Source organism: Falco peregrinus, chromosome 1, assembly GCF_023634155.1.
Source record: "Falco peregrinus isolate bFalPer1 chromosome 1, bFalPer1.pri, whole genome shotgun sequence".
In the NCBI taxonomy this organism is placed as follows: domain Eukaryota; kingdom Metazoa; phylum Chordata; class Aves; order Falconiformes; family Falconidae; genus Falco; species Falco peregrinus.
In genome coordinates this window covers 112,174,876-112,202,212 of record NC_073721.1, presented here as the reverse complement: position 1 = coordinate 112,202,212, position 27,337 = coordinate 112,174,876, and the positions used below count along the sequence as shown (strand labels likewise).

The 27,337-nt window shown below is 39.5% G+C and overlaps 1 protein-coding gene across 15 annotated transcripts in view; it reads left to right on the top strand.

Moving 5' to 3' along the window:
• TCF12 (transcription factor 12) overlaps positions 1 to 27,337 on the top strand; it is a 173,912-nt gene that overhangs the window by 141,750 nt on the left and 4,825 nt on the right. For 7 of the 15 annotated variants that reach the window (XM_055808569.1, XM_055808552.1, XM_055808558.1 and 4 more), the window contains 11 exons: positions 1,332 to 1,437; positions 2,603 to 2,742; positions 3,064 to 3,208; positions 4,710 to 4,774; positions 8,967 to 9,045; positions 13,614 to 13,687; positions 14,612 to 14,683; positions 15,428 to 15,634; positions 22,470 to 22,584; positions 23,403 to 23,574; positions 24,794 to 25,026. In XM_055808569.1, coding sequence (XP_055664544.1) covers positions 1,332 to 1,437; positions 2,603 to 2,742; positions 3,064 to 3,208; positions 4,710 to 4,774; positions 8,967 to 9,045; positions 13,614 to 13,687; positions 14,612 to 14,683; positions 15,428 to 15,634; positions 22,470 to 22,584; positions 23,403 to 23,574; positions 24,794 to 25,026 — 1,408 coding nt within the window. The remainder of the gene's footprint in view (positions 1 to 1,331; positions 1,438 to 2,602; positions 2,743 to 3,063; positions 3,209 to 4,709; positions 4,775 to 8,966; positions 9,046 to 13,613; positions 13,688 to 14,611; positions 14,684 to 15,427; positions 15,635 to 22,469; positions 22,585 to 23,402; positions 23,575 to 24,793; positions 25,027 to 27,337) is intronic. The other 8 variants (XM_055808581.1, XM_055808589.1, XM_055808621.1 and 5 more) reach the window with 5 other exon arrangements.

Genomic DNA, 27,337 nt, shown 5'->3' with positions numbered 1-27,337 from the left:
ATGCAAATGGCAGCGGGACTTGCCCACTTCACTTTCTAAATATCCGTATCGGAACAGGCCCCCTCCACGAGAACAATGGCTCCCTTTCAGGGAACTTGCGCTCGTTTTGTGGGCCGGCTTGGTTTTCCTGGCCCTTCTTCTGCTTGGTAAACAACATCCCAGAAAGACAAGGCAAGAGATGTGAATGTTGTAGAAACACGCGTGTGCCTCGTTTTTGGATTTTAGGGCATAGCGCACTTTGGAAGTTGCATTATATAAGCTTTAAATTATCGTATGTCTTTATGAAGCCTTAGGTATTTACAAGTAAGGTGAAGGATTAAAAAAATAAACCCCACATATTTTACTCTGTGGCAAAAAACATCCTCAATGTTAAGTTTTTAGTATTCTTTGCTGCCATATTTGTAATTTGCTGCTTTTTAAAACCGATTTTTCTTTTAATATACACTAATATTGCAGTATCCTGTATAGCGATCAAAATGCTGGTACGCAAAAATAGCATTGCTTAGAACAGCTAACGTTTGGGGTAGAGCCCTTGAGTCTGTGAATACCGGCTTTGTTGATTTGGCATGACTTATTCCTGAATATGTTTTACCTTTCTTCTTAGAGTCACTGGTGAAAGGCTTGTAATAATTATGTTTATTTGGCATCTTACACTTTTTAACTTGTTAAGAAAATTCATTGTTTGCAAGTTAAGAATGGTTGTTCCAACATGGTGTTACACTGAAAAAAGAACAGTGCTGGTTTTCTTTAATGCTAGGCCAGTGTGAAAATAATTTGCTTGATGTTGCAGTTTTAAGATTATTCCTCAGGAGTTGTGTTACATGTATTTTTGATGACTGTACAAAGGCGTGCAAGTTTTTGAATGGATAATACAGTGTTTGCATTAAAATCTTTCCATTTGTCACTGGATGTTCTTTTTCTTTCTGATTGTTGGGATGCCAGCTAATTAAATATTCAAACAGGCGTACAGTTGTTTTAAAATAAAATTTGTTTGGGGCCCAGTTGTTTTATCTTGCTTTTTTATCTTGAGCAACAAGTCTGTGCAAGTCATGCACTTAGAAAGCAAAATCAGCATTCAGGCTTTTATCAGGCCACCTGGCTGAGTTGGCACACCAGAAAGTGTGTTGTTAGGATCATTCTACTGTAGTTCCTCTGTACTGTGGCAACTTGCTAAAAAGCAAATAAAACAAGGGCAGCAAATGCTGCAGCTTGCTACACTGTTCTTTTTTTATTTGTGCTTTCGATCTGTGCCTGTGTGGTGTTAAGAAGGGTTTTTTTTTAACGCACAACACCCAAATATTACTAACCTTTTATTGCTCTCCAATATTTAGGTGTATGCACCATCCCCGAGTTCTGATGATTTCAACAGAGAATCTCCAAGTTACCCGTCTCCGAAGCCACCAAGCAGTATGTTTGCTAGCACTTTCTTTATGCAAGGTGAGTAAAATGACTTTAAATATATGGGTAGATGTCACTTGTCCTTTAGGTAGAAATCTGCAGTCAGCCACTGGTGTACTGAATGGATGAGGAAGTGTACAGGTAACATACTGTGCTAGAGCCTATGGTAAAGTTATATATACTTTTAAAACAGTTAGATGAAGGGAGCTGTCTGTTGATTTAAAGTTTTTTCTCATGACATTAATTGCTGTCTGAAATTTAGAGGGATTATACCCCAGGCCAGATGGACAGAATCCCCCATCCTTTGATTTGTAGGGGCTTCAGAGCAGTACACGGGAGTGATAGAGAAAAATGAGGTGAGGGCTTCTTGACTGTTCTGGAATTTGACTGTACAATATCAGCTAACAGTCTTTAGTTCTCAAATACTTGTATATCCAGCATGCCAAAAAAAAAGGGGGGGGGGGGGGTTGCACTGAGCAAAACGAGAGCAGAATTCATTTCCGTGGCATTACGTCACACAATTAGCTTGTACTGCAGCCTGATGAGGTTTTGGAGCATACTGAAAGCATAGTCTCTCAGTATGGGAATTTACAGAGCACTTCAGTGTGTGCTACAGAAGGAAAACTGCATTGACGTTGCGGGTTTAAGGCTTATATAATGTACTCATTTCAGTTACTTAAATCTGTTACTATTAAATGTTTTTATATTTTTATGGTACTAAGGTATTTTAGACTATAAATTACTTATTTTAGGTTAATAGATGTTTTGTACTGTATGTTTATGATCTCTGCTTAGCCAAACTTCTCTCCCCTCCACCCCCTTTTTTATTATTTTTTTCAGTCTGGAATTTTTATCAACCCTTTTGATATAAATCTGGCCTTACTGAAGGTCTGTGTAATTAGCAGAAGTACTTGGTATTTTCTCAGCTGCGGTTGGATTGTATTTCAGCTATAAAGCCTCTGTTGGTTTTTTGGTTTGTTTTTTTTTTTATATATATATATATATATATATAAATATAGCAACAATGTGGTGGCATGAAAATAGAAGATGCAGTATAAACTGCTCACCGTTTCCATGCCAATGTTAGTCTGGGTAGCTGAATTCTGTATTCTTTTAAAATTATTTTGTGAAGGAAAATAGAACTCTGGACTTCTCATTAAATGTATTTTTCTTGTTTTCTCTATTATTAAAAATAAAAAAAAAGATGGGACCCACAATTCTTCTGACCTCTGGAGTTCATCCAATGGCATGAGCCAGCCTGGCTACGGTGGGATGCTGGGAGGCTCCTCTTCCCACATGTCCCAGTCCAGCAGTTATGGCAGCCTGCACACACATGACCGTTTGGTAAGATACACAGTACAGATAAGTGTTATTTGTACTTGTATATGGAGATCTAACTTAGCAGAATTCATTTCTTGTTGCTGCTCATGTATATCAGTTAAAAACCCAGTAGTCAGAAACCACAAACATACGGTATTAGATTTATGGCTTTCTATTTATGTCTGTTGTATGCGTAAAAATCATTGTCTATATAGTGGTCTGTTCAGAGGATGGATGAGTCCCTTTCTTTAATAAAAAGCTGGGTGTTGTATATGTGGTATCTTAAAATAGCAACATTTCTTTAAAGACTGCCTAATGTCTTATGTCTGTTTCTCTTCTCTCTAGAGCTATCCCCCGCATTCAGTCTCACCTACAGATATAAATGCCAGTCTTCCTCCAATGTCTAGCTTCCATCGTGGCAGTACCAGCAGTTCACCTTATGTAGCTGCCTCACATACTCCACCTGTCAATGGATCGGATAATATTCTGGGTAAAAAGTTCTTTCTGCCTTTTTTTTTTTCTCTTTAATTTTACAAGAAGTTGAAATTTAGCACTACATGATGCACAAAATTAGTAAGATTCAATTTATTGGATGCTTGTAGATCAAGGGTACCACATCACTGTGACATTTCTGTCCTCAGTATGGCTGAGATGAGGCAAATTGTTTTGCAGTCAGCTTAAGACTTAGTGGTTTATTTGCTTTCACGCGGGAGACTGTATCTAACTGAATGGCAATTACCCTTCCGTAGTTTAGTCTATGTACACGCTCATATAGGTAATACTGGTGCTGCAGCTCTTAGAGCTGCTGTATCTGTCACCAAGGTGCTGTGCCAGAGAAAGGCAGGAAGGCTGTTTCTTTGGGGAGCTTGATAAACCGTGTCATAAATTCCTTACTTAACTGATTTAGAGATTACTGAGTAGCCAGCATGGTGGCTGGTTTAGTGTCTTCCGTGCTTGCCTAGAAAGCAGGAAATACAGGATGATCATCTGTTCCTTGCACGTACTTGTAAATCTTAAGATACAGTGGTAGAAATTAAGTGCTTGTAGACAGTCAAGTTAGTTTGATATGATTTGCACTTAGCTTCATTTTAAGTGGGATTTTGTTAAGTGACTATATTGGCTTTGATTTGGGAACATGTACAGCTGTACAAGCAGGACCCGGTTAACGAATCTGCATGAGAATTCAGGCTGGAAAATCCAAGTCTGCTACAAAATTGCAACAGCAAGTGTTTTGTGATTTGGGTTTCTGATGTGAATGGCTTACATTCACATTAAATACATTCTCTTGGCATTGGAAATTGATAGTTGGAGAAAGGAGATGCAGTTTTTAAAGGGTCTGTCTTCTACAGTAAAGCAGGTATTTCGGAGGGTTCAGGTCCTTTCTGTCTTTCCAGTTGGCAGGGCTTCAGACAACCCCTCTGCTTGGTGGTGTGTGGAGCAAAAGGGCACGCAGAGCTGCTGACATGCAACTAAGAGCAGGGGTGACAGAAAGCTTGGTGGAGAAGAGCTTTTCAGGGATCTTCTGAAATAAAGATGAGACTACAACATGGGGAATTAGAGCAGGGGGAGCAAGGAGGCACACAAGGAACCATTGAGTGGATTTGACTTTGAGAATTAATGAAATGTGCAGTGCTTTAGTGATAACAGTTTAGAAATAAGCTGCAATAATACAATATTTTGATTTTTTTCATGTTTCATCAAGAATAGTTTGTGATCCTAGAAAATAATCTTCTTTCTAACAGCTTTCACTTGTTGGGCCTGAAGTTATCACGGTGATACTGTGTTTGACTTTAGAGGAGAGCATCTACATTTAAATCTAATTGTTTTAATTAAATTTTTAAGTATAATGAGAACTGATTCTGTTGACATCGACTTCCTCAGAACATCCATTTAAAAAGTGGTTGCTCAACTGTACGTGATGAATAAAATAATAAAAGTAAATAAAATTTCAGCTTTAAAAATAAGTGTTTGGTTTGCTTTCCACATTACAGGAAACAGAGGAAATGGTGCTGGAAGCTCACAGACAGGTGATGCACTTGGAAAGGCATTGGCATCTGTAAGTAGAATATTCAGATCTAAAAGACGGATTTTGATCGCTGCATCCATTATTTATGTGTTCGTTCATTTTACAATGTCAAATCAGGAGTTTTCATGTATGAAGTTAAAATAATGTGCTATGGTGTAATGTTATATACTAGACAAATGTCTGCAAAACAAGTGAAAAATAGTTTTGTTTGTAGAAGACTCATTTTTACTTAATTTTTTTTAAGTGATCAAAAAATTTAGGGCAGATATGTAGCTATACTTAGAATATTGTTTAGATGAAGTAAAAGATAATCATAAAAAGTTTAGGGTGTGATTTTTTTTATTTCTCTTTCTGTAGCGTTCTAGATATAGTAAAATATTTCTAACCTTACTCTTAGAGCAGGTCCTGCCTCAAGGTTTAAAATGTTTTCGCAGTGGCCTTAAAAAACTGAGGGGTTTTGAATGCTGTGTTGTATAGTTGTAATTTATGGAATAGCCTTTAAAATACTGTTATGTGCATAAAGTTTAAACTTTTTAACTCTTGTTGGAATAACGTAGATAATGTAAAACATTGCAAGTATCTTCAGTCTACTGTAAGCTTTGTTTGCGTATGCAAACATACAGCAATTACTTTTGCATTAATACAGTCAGATGTACTTTTTATAGAACAATAATTGATACAGTGTAGCAGAAGTGTCGGAGTTAGGAGTGGGGGCTGGGGCATATTTCTTGTATGTAGCAAATAGGGAGACCAAATCTGATTTAAAAGATAGAAATGACTACTTTGCAGCCCCAAAAGACCATTCCTGGGTTGGATTCTGCATCCCTCACCTCATACCAGTGAATGCAAATGTGTATGTTCGTGCAGATCCTGTTACCCTTGCATCCCTCAGAGGGTCATATGCTAAAAGATTACCAGATCTGATAATGTCTGCAATATCCATATTGGGTAGGAGAACTCTGACCTACTGGCTTTGAGCAGAAAAATGTTGTCCTTGTTGCTTTTGGGGATTCAGCAAGCTGATAACAATTCAGGAGTCCAGAGGGCAGTTAACACTCTCTCTTTGTCTGTTTGAGACCTGTCAGAAAAAAACTGGGATAGTTTTGACTCCTAGAAATAGCAGTGCTTACATAGTTCAGGCTGCTCGTTGCTCTGCAGACGTAGTAGGATGACTGCTGCTCTGCAGCCTGGCCAAAATTTCTGTTGTAAGTCTGACACGCTGGCCAGTTAGACCTGCGGGACTTTGTGACGTTTTCCACTGCTCTCCTGTTTTAAATTATTTTCTCATCCTTTCAGGTATTTTTGCCCAAGTCACTAGCTGAGAAAACCAGGCTGATGTTTTGAGGAAGAACTCTAAATATATTGCGAGTGGAAGTCAGGGCAGAAATGTTTAATCTTAACTGGTGGGTGGGCTCTGGTTGTCATAGAAACTTGTTTCTGTCATCCTGTGTTGTTGCTTGGCAGGAGCAGCCAGGTCATTCCATAAATCATTTCTGTCATAGCTGATGGTGATGCATTCCATCTGCTCTATCAGTGCATGCCATAGTCTGCACACTTCAAATCCCTCGCCTCATCCATCTGCTTCCCCCGCACCCCGCAACACGCGCACAACCAGCACGCTGCTTGCGTTGGTTCGGCAAGGAGCACAGCTCATGGTTGTGGAGAGGAGGGAGGTGGTCTCTCCTGCAGGTGAAGCTAGCGCACATGAATTTTGATGGCTAGTGAATAAAGCATATTTTGCTGTTTGAACAAAGTTTTGTTTAAATACTGGGATTGTCTTGACTTTTTTTTTTCTCCCCTAAGACGACGCTATGTGCCTTTCTGTCAGGATTTTAAATGCTACTGCCACAACTGTTGAGAGGAATTTGTAGTTCTGAAATTCTGTTGATGTGCATCTCACAATAGGCCTTTCATGTGTGAAACATCAGAGGATACGACATTTGTTCTTCAGTTTAGGTATTAAAGACCATACAGAATAGTATGTGATTAAACATGTAAGGCCAGATAATACATTTGCAAAGGTTCTTTTATTTTAGGTTTAAGCCTGGATAATTGTGGTCTTAATCTCAGGGTAGGCAAGAAAGAGAATTGTACATGAAAGTATTTACACAAAGTTCCCAAAGCCCTGTGGATTATGCATTAGTTTGGATAATGAACTAGTATAGATAGAAAGAAAAGAAAATCTGGGTATTCGTGCCATTTCTTATGTGTTTCCCTGAACATTTGCCAAACAATAACCCTTTAAGATTGTGCCCATGGAGGGTTATATGGCAGGAGAAACATCTGGTTTATTTCATTGCCTAATGCCAAATCAAAACACTTGGTCTTTAATTTAGAGGAGATCAAACAGGAGGACTGTTTAACTTTGTTGATTATATCAGACCTCTTTGTGATAACTTATGTTTTGATTCCTACCTCAGAACTAGGGTAAAGGCCTTTGTACGGTCTCAGTAGTTAAATAGCCACTGGTCCCCTCACAAAGGAAAAGAAAATGTAGGGAAGTTGACTTCTAAAAGTGATTCATGAATTAAGTTTCTTTGTTGCTTTAGACTCAATAACATTAACATAACAAAGCCTAACTGAAATGTACACTGTAGTGTTTAAAAAATTGGACTAACAGCTCCGAGGTTTGGCTCTGCAGGCTCTCAATTGTGCAGCTTTTGTCTAAGAGCCTTTTCATTAGACGCTGGCATATTGGCACCCTGCTGATTGGAATGGACCATGACTGATAGGAGGAGGAGTCTTATTTGTTGCAGTAAAATGAGTCATGTTACCGTTTAAGCCTGGCAGAAGGTGTCAGGGTTGTTCATCATTGGTCATTTAACAGCACAGCGGCCAGGGACTGCATGCAGAATGAATTCTGACCTTGTGTTTTAGTTGTGGCTTTGGTATAACGTAGGTTTTCCCTCATCTAAAATAAAGCAAATTAAAATGGGCAGGTAGAGTAGTGGAAAATGACCTGTTTCAAAGGAAACTTGGTGGCCTTTGTTCTGGTGTCACTTTTATTTTCTGTGTCTTACCTGTCAGGAGCTCTCTACAGTTCCCATACTGACGCCCAAGATGATTTATTTTTATAACAATGTGCAATGCATGAATTTCGTACAATGGTCTGAGGTAGTTTTTTCTTTTAAATGTCTTTTCTTTCTAGCATGTATAAAAAGGAGGAGGTGTTTCCCCTAGGGAACTGATGGGTCTTTTGTAGTGAGAAAGTATGATAGCCCAGGAAGGAGCGTGTGGTTTATTGGGCCCTGGTTTCGTCAGCTCAGAAAATGTAATATGCAGCTTAACCGAGCCCTGGTTCGTTGTTAGCTAAATGGTGAAATGTCACATTGTCTGTACGAAGAAACATCAGCCACACTGCTAGTGCAGATTTTTTTTTTAACTGACTAACAAATCCTGGTCTCTGCTCAAGTAAAACAGTTTTGAACTGGTGACCCATAAAATTATGCTCTAAAGTCCATAGTCAGCCTCTAAACCTATTCAGTTCCCTTCACAAAATGAATTTTCCAAGAATCTTGAAATTTTAAGTTTTAATTAAAGCTTTCAGGATTATGTCTTCTGTTTTTATCAAGACTTTTAAATTACATTTAATAGCAAGGAAATAATTATTGCAAGGTGAGGTTTAGTATCTCAAGGGAGGAACTGATACAAAAGTAAGAGAGAAAACTGGTGTGTGCTGCAATACATAACAAGAGCAACAAAATTTCAGATGGGTGTTGTTTGGTAGTACAAACAGTAACTAGAACTGAATGCCTTCTTGGTATTTTCTCTTGTGAAGGACTAATTTTTATAAGATAACATGTGTCGACTGCTAAAATCTTTTCTCTCTAAATTTTGGGAGGTCGTTATTTCTCCACATTTTCCTGAAGTTTTGTTTGTTGTCATTGTGTGCTGTTAACTCTTAAATATATTGTTCCCCTTCGGTGATAAAAAGGCTGTAATTTCTGCTGCTGTTGAAGTGGCAGGAAGATCAGTTATACTTGTGTCGCTATCAAATACAGTCTGTGCTTATTTTGACAGCTGCTTGAAAATGAAAGTTCTCTGGACATTTTTAGAGCCTTGAGTGTAATAAAGCAGAGCTGTGATGGAAGGATCAATTTTTTTTTTTTTCAGTCCAGCATCGAGTGACAATTAAAAGCGTGAAAAGGAATCCCAATAGCTAATTTTTTTTACTGTGTATTCTAACACGTATTGATATACAATCTCTTTTGTCTGTTGTTAGATTTATTCTCCTGATCATACCAGCAGTAGTTTTCCATCGAATCCATCAACACCAGTTGGATCACCGTCGCCTCTTACAGGTAGAGACTAGCCATTTGTCAATAATTTATTTGTTGTTTTGAAAACATCCTCTTTGGAATCACAGTGAAATCAGCAGTAGCTTCCTCGCATAATTACTTCTGTATTTTGTTTATTTTTCCATTGCACTAAACCTAGATTCTTCACTATTTTGTTGTGAGCATCCACTTAAATTCTGGCAACTGGCTTTGAAAATTAGTTTCTTAAAATAATCTTTGAAAATACTGAATGACCACGTACTATCACAGCTATAAAGATACCAGTACAGAGAGTGAGTTGGTTGAGGTTGTTTATTAAAGCTATATGTTAAAATTCTGTGGCAGCTTCCAGTGACAAACCCAGCAGATGTGTGTTCCCTCTAATGAAAATATAGTAGGCTATGCGACTGTCCAATTTTTACATAAGATAGCTTTTCATTCATATCTTTCATGAATGCTTTCATTCTATGGGAGAGGAATTTCTGGCATTTTTTGAAGTAAATGCTGTGTATTGCAGCCACCTCTGTCACCTGTGCTTTGTGTGTTTGTAGTGTGAATGTGGGAAGAAGCATTCCAGTGTGGAGATGAACTGTGGGCAGCTGCCTGCAGCTATTAGTGGTAGTGCAGCTTTCACAGACACTGTGGCCTCAGCTGTCTAGTAAAAGTTGAACAGCTGTTCTCCATATAGAGAGGACTGTGAAAGCTCCATTGACTTAAATTTGTTGTTTAACAAAGAACTAGAATTACATGCAAGATGATGTAACTTTAACCCTGTTCTTTCCTATAGTACAATTTAAATTATTTAACGTTTATACAACAGTCTTGTTTGCCCATTCTCGGTTGTTTAATATATCCCTACAGCTTTCTGGCTGTTGGTCACTTTTTTTTGCAAGTGTGTTTTGCTTTTTATAAAAAAATAGAATGAACTTACAGTGAAAGGTGTACAGAATGAGCTTAGCTGAACTCTTCTGTAATCTACATGAATAAATTAGTAAAGTTATTGCACGCAAAATGGTGTCATATACATATGTATGTGACTGTGCATATCTAGATACTCAGTGTCACTCAGAAAACTTTCATCGTTCATACTTCACACACATTTAATGGACACTGTTCTGGTTTTCTGTGGACTTAATGGATTAATGCATATCTGACAGGGCATTCCTGAGCAGCTGCTTTGGGCATTTTTTTTCTATAACTGAAAAATCCATGTTGACTTGAGTAATGATGGGATTAATGGGATTTTTGATTTAGTGATTACAGTTGACAAAAAATGTTTTGTGTATCTGTGTTGTACTGAACAGGCAGATCAGACCAGATTATTATTATTATTTTCTTTTTAACATCAAAGTAAATACTGAAAATACTTTGTGGCTGGAAGAAAGTTCTGACGTTTCAAAGTATTTACATTATTTAAAGAACCCTATTGGAGTTCCTGATTAGATACCACACCTTATTTTGTAAGCGTGAAAGCACTAGCTGATTTCTTGTTTCAAAATGTAAATTTGAGATCCCTAAAGTTTGAGTTTTCCTTTTGCTGTTGATGCTTTTGTTGGAACCGGTGTCAAATGTAAAAACTCTCCAAAATTTTCACGTTGATTTGTATTCCCTCTTCTGGATTCTGATGGCTAAGATAGTAGTAGATGTAAACAAATAATATTGAAATCCTTGTCAGGCGCAAACTTAGCATCTGCTTTACAGTTCTAACCTCCCACCCCGCCCCCTTTAATTCCGGTGATATAGAATTTATCAAGCCTTTGGTAAATTGCTCCAGTAGCTAATTACCTTCATTTATGAATCTGGACTTTTATCTTTATTCCCAGATGAGTAACTAAGAACACAGTGAAGCACAATGTAAAGTAATTACTACTATATTTATTGCTATTTATACTCCTGGTTGCCATTTTCTGTCCTGACCCAAAAAGTTATTGCAGATAAAACAAATGTTTTATGTATACTAAAATAATATATTTTGGAGCATTTTAGCCTTCATTGTGGTTTTCCTCTTTTGCAGTTCTTTGTTTATTTAGCATTCTTATTATTATAGATATGACTAAGTCATAATTTACCTATCCTTTAATTGTAAATTACAGTAGGAGCACTGTATTTGCAATTTGAAGTATTGAGAGACAGTAACTTAAAATGAGACACTTAAAGTATATCAGCTCATGTTTGGCTATTAAATGGCTGTTACATTACTGAATAAGGACTGATGACATTGTTTTACTCACTTAAGTAAAAGCTTTGAGAGTAAAACGATGGAAAAACCCCAAGTATTCGGAGACAATAGTGTGTGTCTCATCTTCCCTGCCCTCATTTAATTTCTAATTTTACATAAACATGCGAGAAGCTAAGCTCTGGGCATAGTTTTAATGATTCTGTATATGTATGTGAGGTTTATATACGGATCTGAATGGTGGGAGCCTCGGCATTTTAAGAATCCTTCTGCCAGGATCAGAGGTATTCAGAAGGGTTTGGTGGGTTCTGAGGATGCCAAACCAGCCCTCGCCGACTCCAGTGTGCATGTCTGTTTGAAAGGGGAGCTGGAGGATTAGTGTTGGGGAGACTTAAGAGTAGGAACAATACTACAGTGATTACTATCGATGACCCCTGTAAATCCGAACACTTGCCTGGCTTATTTGTTTTTTTTCATGCTGCTATGTTGGTGCTGCACTAAAAGCTGCAGTTGTTAATTGCAGGGCTTGTGGTGCCAGGATGCTTTTTAACATAATTGGTGGATTTCATGCACAAACTTCTAGGGGGGGGAGTGGAATGAGAAAAGCAGGAAATCGGTGCCATCTGGCAACCTGCGCAGACATGGAGACAGTGCGCCACCGCTCAGAAAGAGCACTAGCATGACTAGAGGTGTGATTAAAAACTGCAGGTTGCAGTTGGGTTGTCCGTTTGAGTATCGCCTCCCCCCTTTTCTTTTTGCTTCCTTTGTGACGAGTCCCACTCAGGAGTTTTGTTCTGGGTTTACATTAAGTAATAGTACCTTTTGTTGTTTAAAAAAACCCCACCAAACTCATCAGACTAGATGCACAAGCGTTGAGTCTCCTGCTTCTTTTCTTAACTGATTGCCTTTCTGCTTAATATTCAGCTGATGCTTTATTGTAGGAAGTAGTGCACTTGGTCCTGTTAGTTGTGAGCACTCTCAAAGCCTTGACTATGGTCTTGTCTCTGAAAACCGAGTTTTAACCAGAAAAAAATTTGAAATTACACTGAGCTGAAATGTTATAAAGTTGTTTCATTAATGCTTTGCCAAAACAAGCGGGGCTCCAAGCATTGTTCCCAAGTTCAGAAATGACAGTAATGCAGAGGGAGACTACAGATCCAGACCCAGAGTAGCTGTGTGAAGTGAAAATTGGTAATTATACTTACTCACTGATGTTGTTATATTTTAAAAGAGAAATCCAGCACAGTTATGGCAGCCTTGGGCTTTTATGAAATTGGAGATGGTTTATTTTTTTTTTAATTAGAAAGGGAATATTTAGGTATTTTAATAGCTCTGCAAGCTGTACTGTTTTTGTTAAATAAAACCCTTTCTTTAAAAGGTAACTACTTGCAGCTCTCTGAACAAAGGGACTGTAATGTTGTTAAACCTTTTCCCAGTTTTCCAGACGTACAGCTCTGGCTGTTATTGAAAGAACAAGCCCACAGGCTCTTCCTTTAATGAGCTGCTTTGGATTGTATGTCCATAATTTATTAATGTAATTGCTTTATTATTACATTTGTATGGCTGAAAGGAAGCTGTCTCTAATGGCCATAGAATTTCATGTAGTATCTTTATAAAAGATGCATTATTAGTTGGTGAGAAAAATACATGTTGTACTACTTCAGGCTTTGTTTTAAAAGTACTGCTTTATTAGTTACTGCATTTCACATCTAGTAGTTTTTAAATTTGACATGGTAATTGGGTGTACTTATGTCAGATTAGAATGGATATGTGTTTGAATTTGCAGTGTATAGGTAATATGGATATAATTGTCGATTTGTTGTACAATGATTCTTTAGCTGCCAAATTACCTTTAAATATATGAGAAATTACAAATGGGAATAACTTGAGTGTGGTTTTACCCCTCTAAACTTAGAATGTGTTGTAATCTAAAATGGCATAGTGTAGAACTAGACCAGAGAAAGGAAACTTTTAGACATATATTAACTTTTCTTATTTAGTAGAGAGGTGTCATCAAAATGGTTTTCCTGTTACCCTTAATTCAGTGTCATCTTTAAATATTTTTGTTCTGTATTTTAACACTGTTAAAGATATGCCTACGTATACTGAAAATAATCTGAAGAAGAAAGAATTCAGCAAGCTTTTTATGGTGACATTGGCAGAAGGCAGGTATTTCAGATACAGCGTGTGTGTGTTTAGACCACTTCTTAAATGTTGAACTACTTCGAAGATGTCACTGCTATAAAAAATACCCCTCAGTAAGGCAGAATGAAGGCATTTGTCCTGCTTTGTATACCCATATGTTAGCTTACCTTTACGCAGAATATGGTGATTTTAATTACATTGAGAAATCCTGTGTCTCTGCTTCCCACTTATGCTGCATGAATCTGTGCGTTAACCGAGACAATTTTGACAGGTGCCAGTCAGTGGTCTAGGAGTGGAGGACAAGCCCCCTCGTCTCCAAACTATGAAAACTCTCTACACTCCTTGGTAAGAATTGTTGAAAGCAACATAGTACTTCTTACTTAAGAGTTGAAGGCTTGGTTTTGTGTAAATCCTGCATATCATTAAAGGAAACAGTAGGATAGCATTACAAATGAATTCTTTGCTAACAAATGGCCTGTTCAGTTGAACAATATAAGACGTGCAGGGTGTGTCTTTCACCATCTGTTCCTTGGGCATCAGGCTTCTGTGCTGAGGACAGCTGGTGCTAAAGCGCTGTTATGAGATTCTGGTACCTTTTCACAAATCCATAGCTAATTCTTATCTAAAGTTCAGTCTGGAGAAAAGATAAAGACTTCGTGCCTTTGCATTTACTTGTCCTTCCCCCTCTCTCCCTGAAATGTTGGTCTCTTGGGCTTGTTTTCATTACACTGTCATTCAAGTATTAAATATATTTTATTTGTAATTATTATTTGCTATTGGGGAATGTTCATTTATTAATTAATGAAACATTTTACAGAAAAACACACAGGAAATAGTCTACAGTATTGTAAATCTTCTTTTGAAGATTCAGCAGAGGATTTAAGTTACTGACTTCTTAAATTTCGGATACAGCGTCGGGAAGGAAAGGGGAAAAAAATGGAGGGAAGGTTTTGATTACCTGTTAATACTTCTAGTTTCCACAGATGTAATTATTTTTTTTCTGTCTAACAAGAATAAATATAAGCTAAATGAGTTTTCTTTTCTTCAATATTTTTGCAATTAAGTATATAATTGATACGTACATCTTGGAATCCTAACATAACTGCAGTGTTAAATATTAGCCTCTTCTTATCTTAATATAATCAGATCTCTGTTGCATTAACTTGACTAACAATTTATTGCTGACATGCACATCAGCTGTTTCCTCACCTCTTTTTTGAATTAATCTTAACCTGTGCTTTGCTTCCTGTTCTGTCTTGACTTTGCCAGAAAAATCGAGTTGAACAGCAACTTCACGAGCATTTGCAAGATGCAATGTCCTTCTTAAAGGATGTCTGTGAGGTACTATTTCACTTTAGATGGTGCCTTTTTGTGTTTCAATTAATGCTTCCTTCAGATTCCCCATTAAAAACTTAAATTAGTGTAGCATATTGCCCACCTTTTGACTCCCAACATGCTACTGTTTCTCTAGAGAGTTGCAATGTCAGAATTGGTTTTGCTTTGGGGTTTTTCTGCTGTGTCTTTTTGGTTTTGTTTTTGTTTTTTTTTTTTTTTGTTAAGGGAAGTAATTTTAAGACAGACTTCTCTGCAGTAACATACAGAACTCGCTTTTATTATATCTAATCTATTTAAAGATCCATTTTAGAAAATGATAACTTAAAGTTTTGTCCAGTTTTTTTGTAATACAGGTTCTCAAAAAGCCACTGCCTCTCTTAATTGTTACCAACGTGGTGAGGCTGATTTTATGATCATGCTTTCTCGTCCTGTATTAGATAGCTTATTTTGTAGCACTTCCTTTTTTCTTGTTCATGCCATGTAATAGAAGCTGAGTAACATTAACCTTATAATAAGCTTCACTTTAAAAGCTGCCACCTATTTGTGGAATGAATGCTATCTCGAGCAAAATCTCCAGATATCTTTTCTTTTTCCTGTTTGTTTGTAGTGCTGGTAGGTGCTTTCAAAGTCTTTTGAAACTGCATTCCATCTTCTATCTTTAATATCTCCGAGGTAGAAACTGTTAACGGCATAATGGGTCTGCAGATGTGTTCAGTAATGGCTGTTACTGTCCCTCTTCAATCCCTGTAGCAGTCGCGGATGGAGGATCGCTTGGACAGACTCGATGATGCCATTCACGTACTACGAAATCATGCTGTGGGGCCTTCCACAAGCCTATCAGGTGGCCATGGAGATATACATAGTTTATTGGGACCATCCCACAACGGGCCAATTGGAAGCCTGAACTCAAATTACGGAGCATCTAGCCTTGTAACAACCAACAGACAAGCATCAATGGTAATGCTGGTTTTAAACGCCGTCTTTATGCAGGGCAATTACAGCTGATGGGTTTAAATTGACTTAGAGCTAGTGAGTTGGACTGTAAGATCAACCTTTACCAGGAAGAAACTATTTGAGACTCTTGTGTAGGAAAAGATGGCAGACAGCTTGCACCTGCTGTGGGTTTCCAATTAAAGGGTTGAGGGTTGGGGGTGGGCAGAAATGAGGGGGAGGAGAAAGATGGGAAAACTTAGCTTCGGCCTGGTCAGTGGCCCATAAAATCCTGCTGTGACCATATGCAGAAAGCTGAAACTTTCTGCTGAGAGCATTTCAGCTTATACATGCATTTTTTCCAGATGTGTAATAATTGGCAGAACAGTTTTCTCCTTGAAATGGTGAATAGGGAGATTGAATGGGAAAAGCAGTCAAGAAGGACTGAATTTCAAGTGTTCTGGTCTGGAAAAGCTGTTTATTGTAAATTGGAACTAGTCTTCAATAGCAGATGCTGGCAGAGGACTGGGAGGAAGCTGGTGGAATGTGGAACCATAGTGTGCGCAGGCTCAAAATTTGAACTTTTTTTTTTTTCTAAATGAAAAGGAGTTTGAGCACAGCTGTAGTGTAAGTAACAATGAAAAGGAAACAACTTTCAGATTAATCCCCAAGAAGAGTGAAATAATTCAATCCATCTCTTTTAGTTTCTTTAAAACCGTGAACTGTTTTGAAAAAAACGTTGTCGAGCTTTTCACAGATCAGAAATATGTTAAAAACATTATATAGTAAAGGAAATCTATTTGTGGCATTACTCACTTCCCTTTTTCTTCCTTTTCATTCCTTCCTTCTCAAAACTGCTTAAAGGAAAAAGAGCTTTTTAGAACATGCTTATTTTAGTGGTGCCATGTGTTTGCATGTTTACAGCGTAATTTTAAAGACCAGTTACATGCTGTGAAATTTTTTGTTATAAAACAGATTCACAGCTGGGTACTGTGTGATCAAGGCAAAATTTCACCTATCATCAAAATAATTAGGTACCCCAATTGCTGAAGGGTTTGTATTCTATAAAACAGAATTAGTTCCAGGCTCTCCCATTCGCACGTCACACATCCATTTATATTAATTTCAGAACCACTGCAGTAAACATCAAAAAGAACTGGTTACTTTCTATACACTGCATGTGTTTGGGGGCTTTTGGGGGAAGGAGGTACTTTCCAAACTCATAGCCAACTTTAGGTTTCTATACAAGTTCACAGTTACTTTTAGTAATGAAGGAAGTGATACATAAATACTTTAGAATATTTTCTTAATACTGCCTCATTTAATATTTAAAGAATGTTGTTAAAGGGAAAGTTCTGCAGTGTTCTGGGGCGGACTGAAATTTAGTCATGCAAAAGAAAACTTTTTTCCTAGGTCTTAATGATGTGGGGTGAAGTGAGTGACTGAAATTGCAGTGGCACAATCGTTCTCGATCTGACTTGTGGAACCTCCCGATATTGCTAAGCCAGATACAGTCAGATGCAGATAGTGCCAAAATGTACATAAAAATCTCATGTTTCTCTTTTAAACTAAGCTGTGATAAGTATTTTATCAACTCAGTTTCCATTAAAATAGGTGACAGTGGAAAATGACTCTCCAAATAATAAAGGTTTCTCGGCCTGCTGAAGTTTAATTGACATTGTGTAACTTAAATGTAATACAGACTTGATTGATCATCTAAGGACTGAGCTGCAGTTTTGATTGAGGGATGCTTGCTGTCTGCTAGAAATCAACTTGGATTAGGCAAATGCAAAAAAGATATGCTTTTATATTTCATCCTCACTGGGTGAAATGAGCTTATAGGTCAGTTTTGGCTTGGAAAAAAAGTGAGTCAGCTAAAGAATTTCTCAGATTAACCTTGATTTTGCTACATCAGAATAATTGGCTCCAACAGAAGGCATCCTGTCTTGGCCTTGCCCACTCCCCAAAGAGAGCCCTTTGACATCATTTGCAATTGCAGGAGCTCAGCATGACTTAGGATGGAGTCCTCGGATATGTGCAGAGCAGAGGTTGGCACATCTGGCTGCAGTGGAAACTGGTTTATTAGTGGTGACGGCATTTCAGTACTGCTCCCCAAGTATGAGCCGTAATTCTTAGAGTATTCAATAATCAATTAATGTTAAGCTATGCTTGCTTACTATTTGTTTTTCTTGAAATAGCAGATGTAGGAGAGCAGAGTATTTGACGCACCACCTGAACTCTAAGAGCTAGACTTTGTTCAGGAATTAAATACTACTTCACTGTAGAGGACCTCCAGTAAATGTTAAGAAATAGTGAGTATTGGCCGACATAATGAGAATCGTCAACATTGGTAAGGGTGTTTAGCTGTTTTTGTTTGACAGGCTCGTAGGGTGTTTTGGTCAGGAAATGTTCATTGGGATTCAGCACTAAATGAAACTTCCTTGTCGAGGGAGGGCGAGATCTTTATGCAAAACATTTTTGTTCTTTAGGAAAAAAATAGAAAAAAAAAATTTAATTTCCCTTGAAGAAGATGATCTTGGCAGAAGGAGCTCGGAAATGAGTAATTTGACTCCTTTTTATGTAATTAGTGTAACCAGACATGGTTTTATTTTAACATTTGCTTAATTTTTGAGCCAAATTTATTTTAAAACTCCAGTTGACTTCATTTCCTGCTCTCTCTGAATGGTCTTGTTTTCTTTTTAGCTGGGCTGGCCATTAGACTTACTCAAATAGATTTTTAATATCTCAAACTCATCAAATATTTGCTAAGTGGCCTTTGAAGTTGATTTGTATTTTATTTCATGTATTATTGAAGAGTTAAGAACTAATACTCTTTTTGTTCTTATTCAAGCTGCTTTTTATTTCTCATTGTAATACAATGGAAAAAGAACAGCCTGAATTGATTAAAAATAAATAAATAAAAGGCCTGGAAACTCAGTTAAGGATGAAACTCAATCCCTAAGTCACAGGGGTTTTTGCAGGTATAGCAGGAGTCTAAGAAAATCGGCGATCACCCTGTGTCTGCCATACTGTAGAAGCACCAAAGGGTGGTTGAGGTGGCTTTGCTGCCAACGCCAACCTCTGCTCTTGCTCAAAGCTCTCCAAGTATTGCTGTTTCTCCACAGACAGAACATCCTGCTGAACTTTGAGCTTTCTTGAGGTGTAAAACTCTTGATTCCAAAGCCCTTTTCGTTGTCTTAATTGGGCTCACCTTAGTTAAAATGATGTTATTGACTGTGGCCAGATCGACCAGCTAGCATGGCTTGGAAAGTACATGTATCTATAGCAAATATGAGCAAAGACTGATTATTTTTTTAAGTTTTTTTTTTCCTAGTTCTCAAAAGCTGTTATTGCTAAGAGCTGAAAATCAATAATCAAACTGAAGCAGGAGATGAGATGCAGAGCCAACGTTACCAGGACAGAGGCTGTCCTTTCCCCATGTGTCACGTTCGATTCTCCTGCGTGCAGCAGTGTGTCAGCAGTTGCCACGATTTGTCTAGTTCTTACTTAGTTCCCAAAACCACTTGACTGGTTTTCTGGTTTCAGATCCCAAATGCTGTCACTTAAATCAACTGAATTAAGTTCTGCACTCGTACTTTTTTTTTTTTTTTAAATGTACAAGTCTGAGCATGCCTGTGGGTTGTCCTGTGTACAAGTCGGTGTTGAAATGCACAGAAGTAAATGCAGCTCACTTGGTAAGCGGCCGCAGCGCAGCCTGGCATGCAGGGCTCTCCTTTTTCCCGAGCTGTGATTTATTGAGCTGTAACTTCTTGGATTTGCCGACAATCCTAAATATGTGTCAGATTGTCATGGTCTAGAGAAAATACGCAAAGGTGAGTGATTGAAATATGTTTTTAACAAACGCCGTGTGCAACTGACAACTTCAGTTTCGTGCCAGCCTTTCCATTTGTCTTCTGTTTTGTGTGCCCGAGCGTGCTTGGGGCTCACTGTAGAGGGATCATGAAAATCAGACGAGGTTAGCTCGGGGAAGAGGGAATGTGCACCCAGATCGTCGGCTTAGGGAACCAATCCTGCAGGGCGTTGCGGGGGGGGGGGGGGGGGGGGGGGGCGGGGCCTGGGGCATGCAGCTGTATGCTAATGCAGCCCCACCCTGCACAGCTGGAGTGTCCCCAGCTGGGACTGGGGAGCAGGGAGACAGAATCCACTGGGAAATGAAATCCACCAGGAAACGAGAGAGAAATGTTTGTGGGAGCAGCGGGGTTAGGAAGGGAGCGGGGGGCTGGCAGCTGCTGCCGGTAGCACTCCCACACGTATTCTGCAGGTACTTCCCAAGTATTTTTCCACTGGGAATGGTTATAGCACTCGTAGCAAAGAGTGCCCTGTTGCCAGAGAGAGGGCCCGAGAAGCTTCGGAGCCCCAGGGAGGTCCCTGCCCATGGACATGCACTGCCCCAGCCACCCTTAGTGCTGGGAAATGATTTGACTGAGAATTACTTATAAATAATAGTAATAAAACATGTCGCAAGCTTGTTTGTTCTGAAGGCGTTGGAGCGGATGGCATAATATGCCTTTCAGAAGACTTGCAGCCCAAGGTTGCACTCCATTGAAATGCAGATGGGGAAGAGCCTCTTACTCGGGAAAGTGGGAGTTGGGAGTCCAGGGAAAGAAAAGCAAACTGCATTTTCTAAACTCGCTGTTTAAGATACTGAAGATCCAATTTGGCACCTTGAAGCTGTCGCTGATAAGTTGTGCTTTCAGGGAACAGAGCTCCTGGCCTTCGCACGGGGATACAGTGATTTTCAGCAGTTCCTCGGGGTTGGGATTTTGTGTTTGCTGGTTTGGATTTTCTAGTACATCACAGATCAGACATAAAAATTCACGTTGCAGTCAGTTTTGTAACACTTGTGCTCTTAAGAATTCTGTATAAATCTTGTTAATCCAAATTGTATGCTTTGTTTCAAAGGACTGGAACATGGACTTGAATTCAGGTTTTATTTCTAATTATTTTTTGCCTTTATCAGAACTGATGTGCTAATCCATCACTTTTAGATTAGCTCTAGATTTGAAAGTTGCCAGGGTTCTGGCAGCTGCTACATTTGTACACAGCTTTAAGAAATCTTTGAGTTTAAGTAGTAGACTTTGGAACAAACCTGGCCCTGAAGTGATTAATAGTCTGTAGCTTGAATAAAAGCACCCTCATGTGTTAGGACTAAGCATGACCAGAAGAATATAATAAAACACACAACCTGCGGGGCAGAATTAGGGAAAGACTCATTTTTGGAAGTTCAGCGTGGAGAATGAGTTTCACGTTCCCACTGTAAAGTTCTGTCTTGCAGGCTGAAAGAGTCAGGCTCCGCTGCTTACTCTGAGTGAATTCATGACATTTGCGAGAGCTGAGGTGGCTGTACCCATAGCAGAACTTCGCACAAACAAAGCCTGTTACGCACAAAGGGAGATAAAATACACTTTAAATAGCAACAGATATTCCACAGTATACAAGAGGAGATTTTCTGCAGAACAATAGATAGAAATAGCAGCCCGGAATGACCTCATATAAGTTGTGGGTTGTCGGCGCAGGGGGGTGTCCCCCTTTCCTTTCTTGTTCCTGTGCGTTAGCTTACAGGAACAAGTGTATATTAAACAAAGGATAAACTTGCATAAGGGTATTTATCTCTCTCTGGGTAAAACCCATACTAAGACATGAAAGGTAAAAGCTGCATTAATTACTCAAGAGGGATTCAAAGCTCAGCAGTTTACTAGGATTGAAGGATTTATTGAAAAACAGTGGTTCTCATGTGTAACTCCAGGCAATAAACCTATTTAATTAAAGGCTTAATCTTCTACTTGACATGTTTGCTACTGTTCCAATAAAAAGCTTCATCTGTAGCCAGTTTTTGTAACTATACAAATAATAGCAGAATCCCTCATCTTTGTTCAGTTTTTTAACTGTTTAATTGTATTGTGTTGGTTATATTATAAATATCTAAAGGACTTTTGTGTCTTTAGGAATCAAAAGCTTTAAATGACTTGCGTTCCAAATTATTTAAATATAGGCAGTGTGTCTTTACCTCTTCCTTTTTCAAACAAAAGAATATTTTTTTTTATAGAGGTTTGCATTGCTAAGTGTTCTGTACTAAGCAGCAGGATTCTGAAGAAGTTTCCCTTTTCGAGCTAGGTATGCGCACTTGTAGCTATCTTACATCACGGAGCAGATTAGACAATACTGGGAGAGGTGGTAAGAACAGTCAGATGCCTGCATTATTTTTGTGTGCTAAGATTCTGTAGTGGGACTAAACTAAATGTGTTCAGCTGAAAAAGGATAAAAATGAGAAAGAAGTGAATAAAGTAGTATTTTTGTATTAGATCCAGTTCTTTCTTAGTCCTCTTTCAGTGAACGAGAAGTGAGGAGGTGTTATCTGTATCTTTTATAAACAGATGTGTCTGGATCTCTATACATGAGCGTAGGGCGGTACGCACACTTCTCACATGCGGGAAAGTCCATCACTCCTCATGATCTTTTAAGGATCAAAATGTTGTAATGACTAGACTTGATAGTTGTGTTAAAGCCATCAAAGGTTCAACAAATCCTGTGCCCTTCAGGTCTAAATCGGGGAGACAGTTCTGTGGTGTTCTGTGGGAAAATATTGGAAAAAATTTTTGCTGGGTTGCTATGTTATTGCAAACAGGTGTTGGTCACTCTTTGGAACACAGCTTAATCCAGTGCGGTGTAATCGAGTCGTTCAGTGTAATGGCATCTTTCAACTCTATCTTTCCTTCACTGGGCTAGAACCTTAACTCGGCTCTCTAATCCAGCAAATACTTTAAGTCTTTTAAACTTCTATTTTTGGACTATTTCTTTGAATTACTTCTTTAACAGAAATGTTTGCTTTGCTTTGCTTTAGGTTGGGACTCATCGGGAAGAAAGTGTCAGCCTGAACAGCAACCATTCAGTTCTTCCCAGTACAGTTTCTGCTCAGAGCACAGAACTAAATCATAAAACACAAGAAAGCTACAGAGGTAACGTTCCAGGAATATGAAATGCTGCACAGGATCTGCAGTACCCCAGTGAGGTTGTAGATCTTGGTAAACTTGCATCGATACAGGGGATAGGGACATAGATAATGGTGAGAAATAAAAATTAATTATAAATCCTGTAAACCACCAGGGATTCCAGCAACAGTTTTGAGGGCGCCCCTGTGTCAGACTTGTCCCAGTGTAGTTTCAGCAGAAGACTGTGCGTTACAGCCGCATTCTTCCAGCTTGAGGAGCCGTCACGCCATTTGCAGTACTGCAGCCATTTCCCAGTCAGCCAGGAGGGTTGCGGAGTGAGCTGGCCAGATCCCAGTCTGGCCAATAAAAGGAAGTCGTTCACACAGGTGTTTACAGTTCCCTCCCTTTCCGGCCTGAAGAAGCAAGCTCTAGAAAGCAGAAGTCAGCTTACGTGTTAGTCTGCTTGCAGCGTTCAGGGAGGTGTGCGTTGCGTGTTTGGCCTAAGCCCAAGCCTCCGTGTCACTGCAGCTCTGCCCTTACATTGCAGCCCGGACGTGAGGCAGGTTTCCTTATGCTGTCACGGGTCCTTTTGTCCTCACGGTGGGTTTTGTAGCTTAAGCTGTTACTGCTCAAGCTGCCCTGTGAATTACGATCCCTTTACCAGCCCACGGCGTGTGTCCAAGTACGGCAGCATTAGCAGGATTTCTCCTGTGGCCCGAGCGTCGTTCTTCCTGTGGTCTTCCTAGAGTTCTGCTTGGCTCTGGCTGCTCATTGCGGTATCTGCTTGAGATTCTCTTAAACGTTTCATTCCTGTGACACTCACACCGATCTCTGGTTGCTTGCAGCATTGTCAGGTGGCTTACAGAGCCAGTCTGTGGCTATAGGTCCAACAGAAATCAAGTCTGAACATAAGGAGAAGGATGAAAATATCCATGAACCCCCCTCATCGGATGACATGAAATCAGATGATGAGTCCTCCCAGAAGGATATCAAGGTCTCATCTAGAGGCAGAACAAGGTGGGTTGCTGACGTGATGTGGGGAATTGGCGCTTCGTTAATGCTCTGTAGTGTGGTGCCCTTAGTTTGATAAATGTATTTCAAGGTTTTTGCGTTAACTCGGTTCATACATTAATAGGCGGCTGCACCAGGTAAATAGTTTACCATATTCGTATCTATTTAAATATGAGAGAGAGGATTTTCTGGGAAAGTCACCTGGGAAGGGTGCGTTCCCTTAGGTTAGTGCGTTGTCTGATACCTGCCAGTAGATAGAAGCAGTAAAAGATCCAGAGGGCCCTGCCCAGCGCAGAGGATGGGAGCGCTGGAATCCTGCAGTACTGTGTACCTGGGCCAGGGCTGCGCGCCTAAACGTGAGCCCGTGGTGATGGAGAGCAGCAGCCTGACTGATAACCCAGAGGCTGGGGTGAATACTGTAGGCAGATGCCCTCGTTACACGCTCTGTCCTTTCCCAAGCCACGGACAAAAAACCTGGAGCTGACGCCAGGTAAAATGCTTCTGGGTCTGCCTGCTAGGCCTGAGGCACAGGTGCTGAAATTAGAGGTAACGAGAATGAGAATTTTGCAGCCACAGGCGGTGGAGTTGGTACCGTTGCATGTGTCTAATGGCATTTTAGTCTATTAATTTTAGTAGAGCAGGGGTGCCATTTGTATCGTTTGAAGTGATACAAGAATTCTAAATATAACTGTTTAGCTCTACACTGGGTATTAGAAGAAAAAAGTTCTAAAATTGGCCATAAAGTCTTTAACAAAGCTAAAACTTTTTAATAAGCACGTGAAATGGAAAATTACTTGAATGCCTTTTTATATAAGCTGATAAATTAAAAACTACTTCTTGTTTGATTTGTTCTTCACCTGACAGGATGGCTGAGAAGTCTTTAACTGTTTGAACATTCGTCAGTAATCGAGTGAAGTGGTAGCTTGGGCACATCTTTTACTTCAAGGGGCATTGTGTTGCCCCTACTTTTGCCAGAGATGTTCATCATCTGTAGACGATATTCTGTGGGTATTCTTCAGGCAGAAACCATTTAACATTTATTTTCAGGAAAAGGCAGGAACAGCAAGAAGCACTGCTACTTAATCTAAGTATGCTTCAGTATGGAATAGATTAAGTGGGAAGAAGTTTAACTTCCATCAACTTGAAAATTTTGAATGAGCAGCAGGATCACTTGTTTGAAACACCGGTGATATTTCAATGTACTTTCATCTTTACTTTCTTGCAGCAGCACTAATGAAGATGAGGATTTAAACCCAGAGCAGAAAATAGAAAGAGAAAAGGAGAGAAGAATGGCAAATAATGCTCGAGAACGTTTGCGTGTACGAGATATTAATGAGGCATTTAAAGAACTTGGCCGTATGTGTCAGCTTCATCTGAAGAGCGAAAAACCACAGACGAAACTGCTTATTCTTCACCAGGCTGTGGCAGTCATCCTCAGTCTAGAGCAGCAAGTGAGAGGTCAGTAGCCCGTCATCGCGCAGGGGCAGTTTGTGCGGTGGCTTTGTTGGTGGAATGGTGTCAGTCTCTTGAAACCTGCACAACTAGATGCACGAGTTACTGAAAGTGTTTGCTGTTCTGTAACAATGTTGAGGTTCTTCAGGAAAAGCAAAGGATGGCTTTTTTTTAAAGAAAAAAGGGGGAGGGGTTGAGGGAAGAGGGGAAGAGAAAGTGGATATGAGGTTTCTATAAAAATATTGATATGTCCTGCTTTGAATGGTAACGAGCACTTAGTAGTACAGAAGCTTTAGCCAAAATAAGAGATCTATTTTAAGATGAACCCCAGATAATTGAAATATTAAAATGCAGTGAATTTAACAGTGCTTACTTGGGTTTTTGGGTTAAACGTAGATGGAGGAGGAGGGAGGAAACCTGCTTCTACTTTAATTGAATCAGGGCTGGTTTTGCCTGTATTTTCTTACCCCGATTCCTTTACATTTTTCTGAGAAAGAATCAGTCTGTTGGTAGGTGCAGAAGGAAGAATTCTTTGTGCAGTTCAGCTGTTCTGTTCTCATGCGTTGGTGAAGCTACAGTTGATTTTTAATCTCCCTTTAAACTTGGGTCAAAGACACTTTGAAGCTCTGAGGCTCCTCACTTTAACCTGGTCAGCCCTGAAGCGATCCAGCAGCTGGGCTGGGCGATCCCTGCAGGTCCCTTCCAACAGAAGGTCAGTTCTGTTCTGTGTAGCTGGCACCCGCATGGGTGAGCATCCCCACGTTCCGCTGTTCTGGCCTAGTGACTAACAGTCTGCCTCGGTGCCTCACCGATGGAAGTGCAGCGAGTGACTGGAAAAGACTTTCAGATGTGGATGATGTCAGCGGTCCTGTTCGCTTAATGTACTGCTACGTCTTTGAATCGCTGATGTCACTGAATGCTGTCAGTATTTTAGCGTACCTTATTTTTCCTTCCATTTCCTAATTAGTTAGTTCCTTGCATTTTGCACAGGAGATCAAAGCAATTGTTAAGCATTTATTGAAAGTGACAGAGTTAACAACGCAAGCTTACTACGTTGTAGTAAGGATGAGATGGTGTGTTTGCAGGCAGTTTTACTGACCCAGTTGTTAGTAAGCCGCACGCTGCCGGCAGTAGGCCTTCCAAGGCAGGCAGAGCAACTCGTTGGTCTGCAGATGAGACACCAGCTAGTGCCATGGTAAAGCCCCATTTGAGCGTCTCTTAGACTTTGATCTTGGGAATTGTTTTGATCTGAAGATGTTTGTCATAGTCTGGAAGATAAGGTTGAGTGTTAAGAGATCAGAATACCATTAATCAAATGTGGGTTTTAATGTTTAAAAAGCACGGAGTCTATCTCCCTGCTCTTGCAGATTCTGTCATCCACAGAAAACTCTGTGTGAAAATTAATAAAATCACTTCTGCCTTGGTCAGAATTTGCTTCCAAACCTTACGTGTCTGGTAGAAATCTTTTTCTCCAAGCAGTGTAAATTGAGAGCTTTTCCTCCCGCCCATTTCCATCTCTTCTTCTGCTTCTCGTGTGTGTGCGGAAGCCTGTCACAACCACACCGTGCCTCCCGTGAGCGGGGCCGTTCCCCGTTTTACCTTAACCCGTCTTTCTTTGCACCTGCTCCTGGAAGTGACTGACCGGAGGAGCTTTCACCAGCATATGACAGAGTTGCATAAACAATATCCTCTCGCTGCTGGTAATGAAGCTGCTCATTTTGTGATTGGTGCTATTCAAAACGAAACATTTCAGATTTTGAGCTCTAACTGTAGGCAGGCATTTTTCTGTTTCCTAAGTCGCTGTGAATTAACTTGCCTTTCAAAGTTTCCACGTAATTAAATCTTCTTTAAAACTTCAAGGCAAGCTACATTTAAACAAAGAAGACTGTGATTAAGAAAAGTTAGCGGGTTTCTTTTTCCAGTAGACTCTTTGGAAGTGCTCATCCTTAGGAAATGCAGTAGGAGGCTGTCGGTAATGACTTGGGTGGAAGCAGAATTAGCAAGTCCGTCTAAAATTGCGTCTCTCAAATTAGGTAGATTCTACCCCGTGTGAAGGGCACAGGGGGCAGCAAACCGCAATCACTAGAGGGAAAGGGCTTGTGCTCTCTGCTCAGTTTTGGCCGTCTCCTTATGGTTAAAATTGTATCTGCAATCTTAAAGTGCAGAACAGAATTCACTGACAGCTCAAAAAATACCTCAAACCCGTTGATTAAAATTCAACATGTGGTGGTAGAATACATTAACGTGCATTTTGTGTGTCTTTTTGGCCATCGCAATTTACATCTCTTGTATTCTGATTCATGAGAAGGCATTTTGA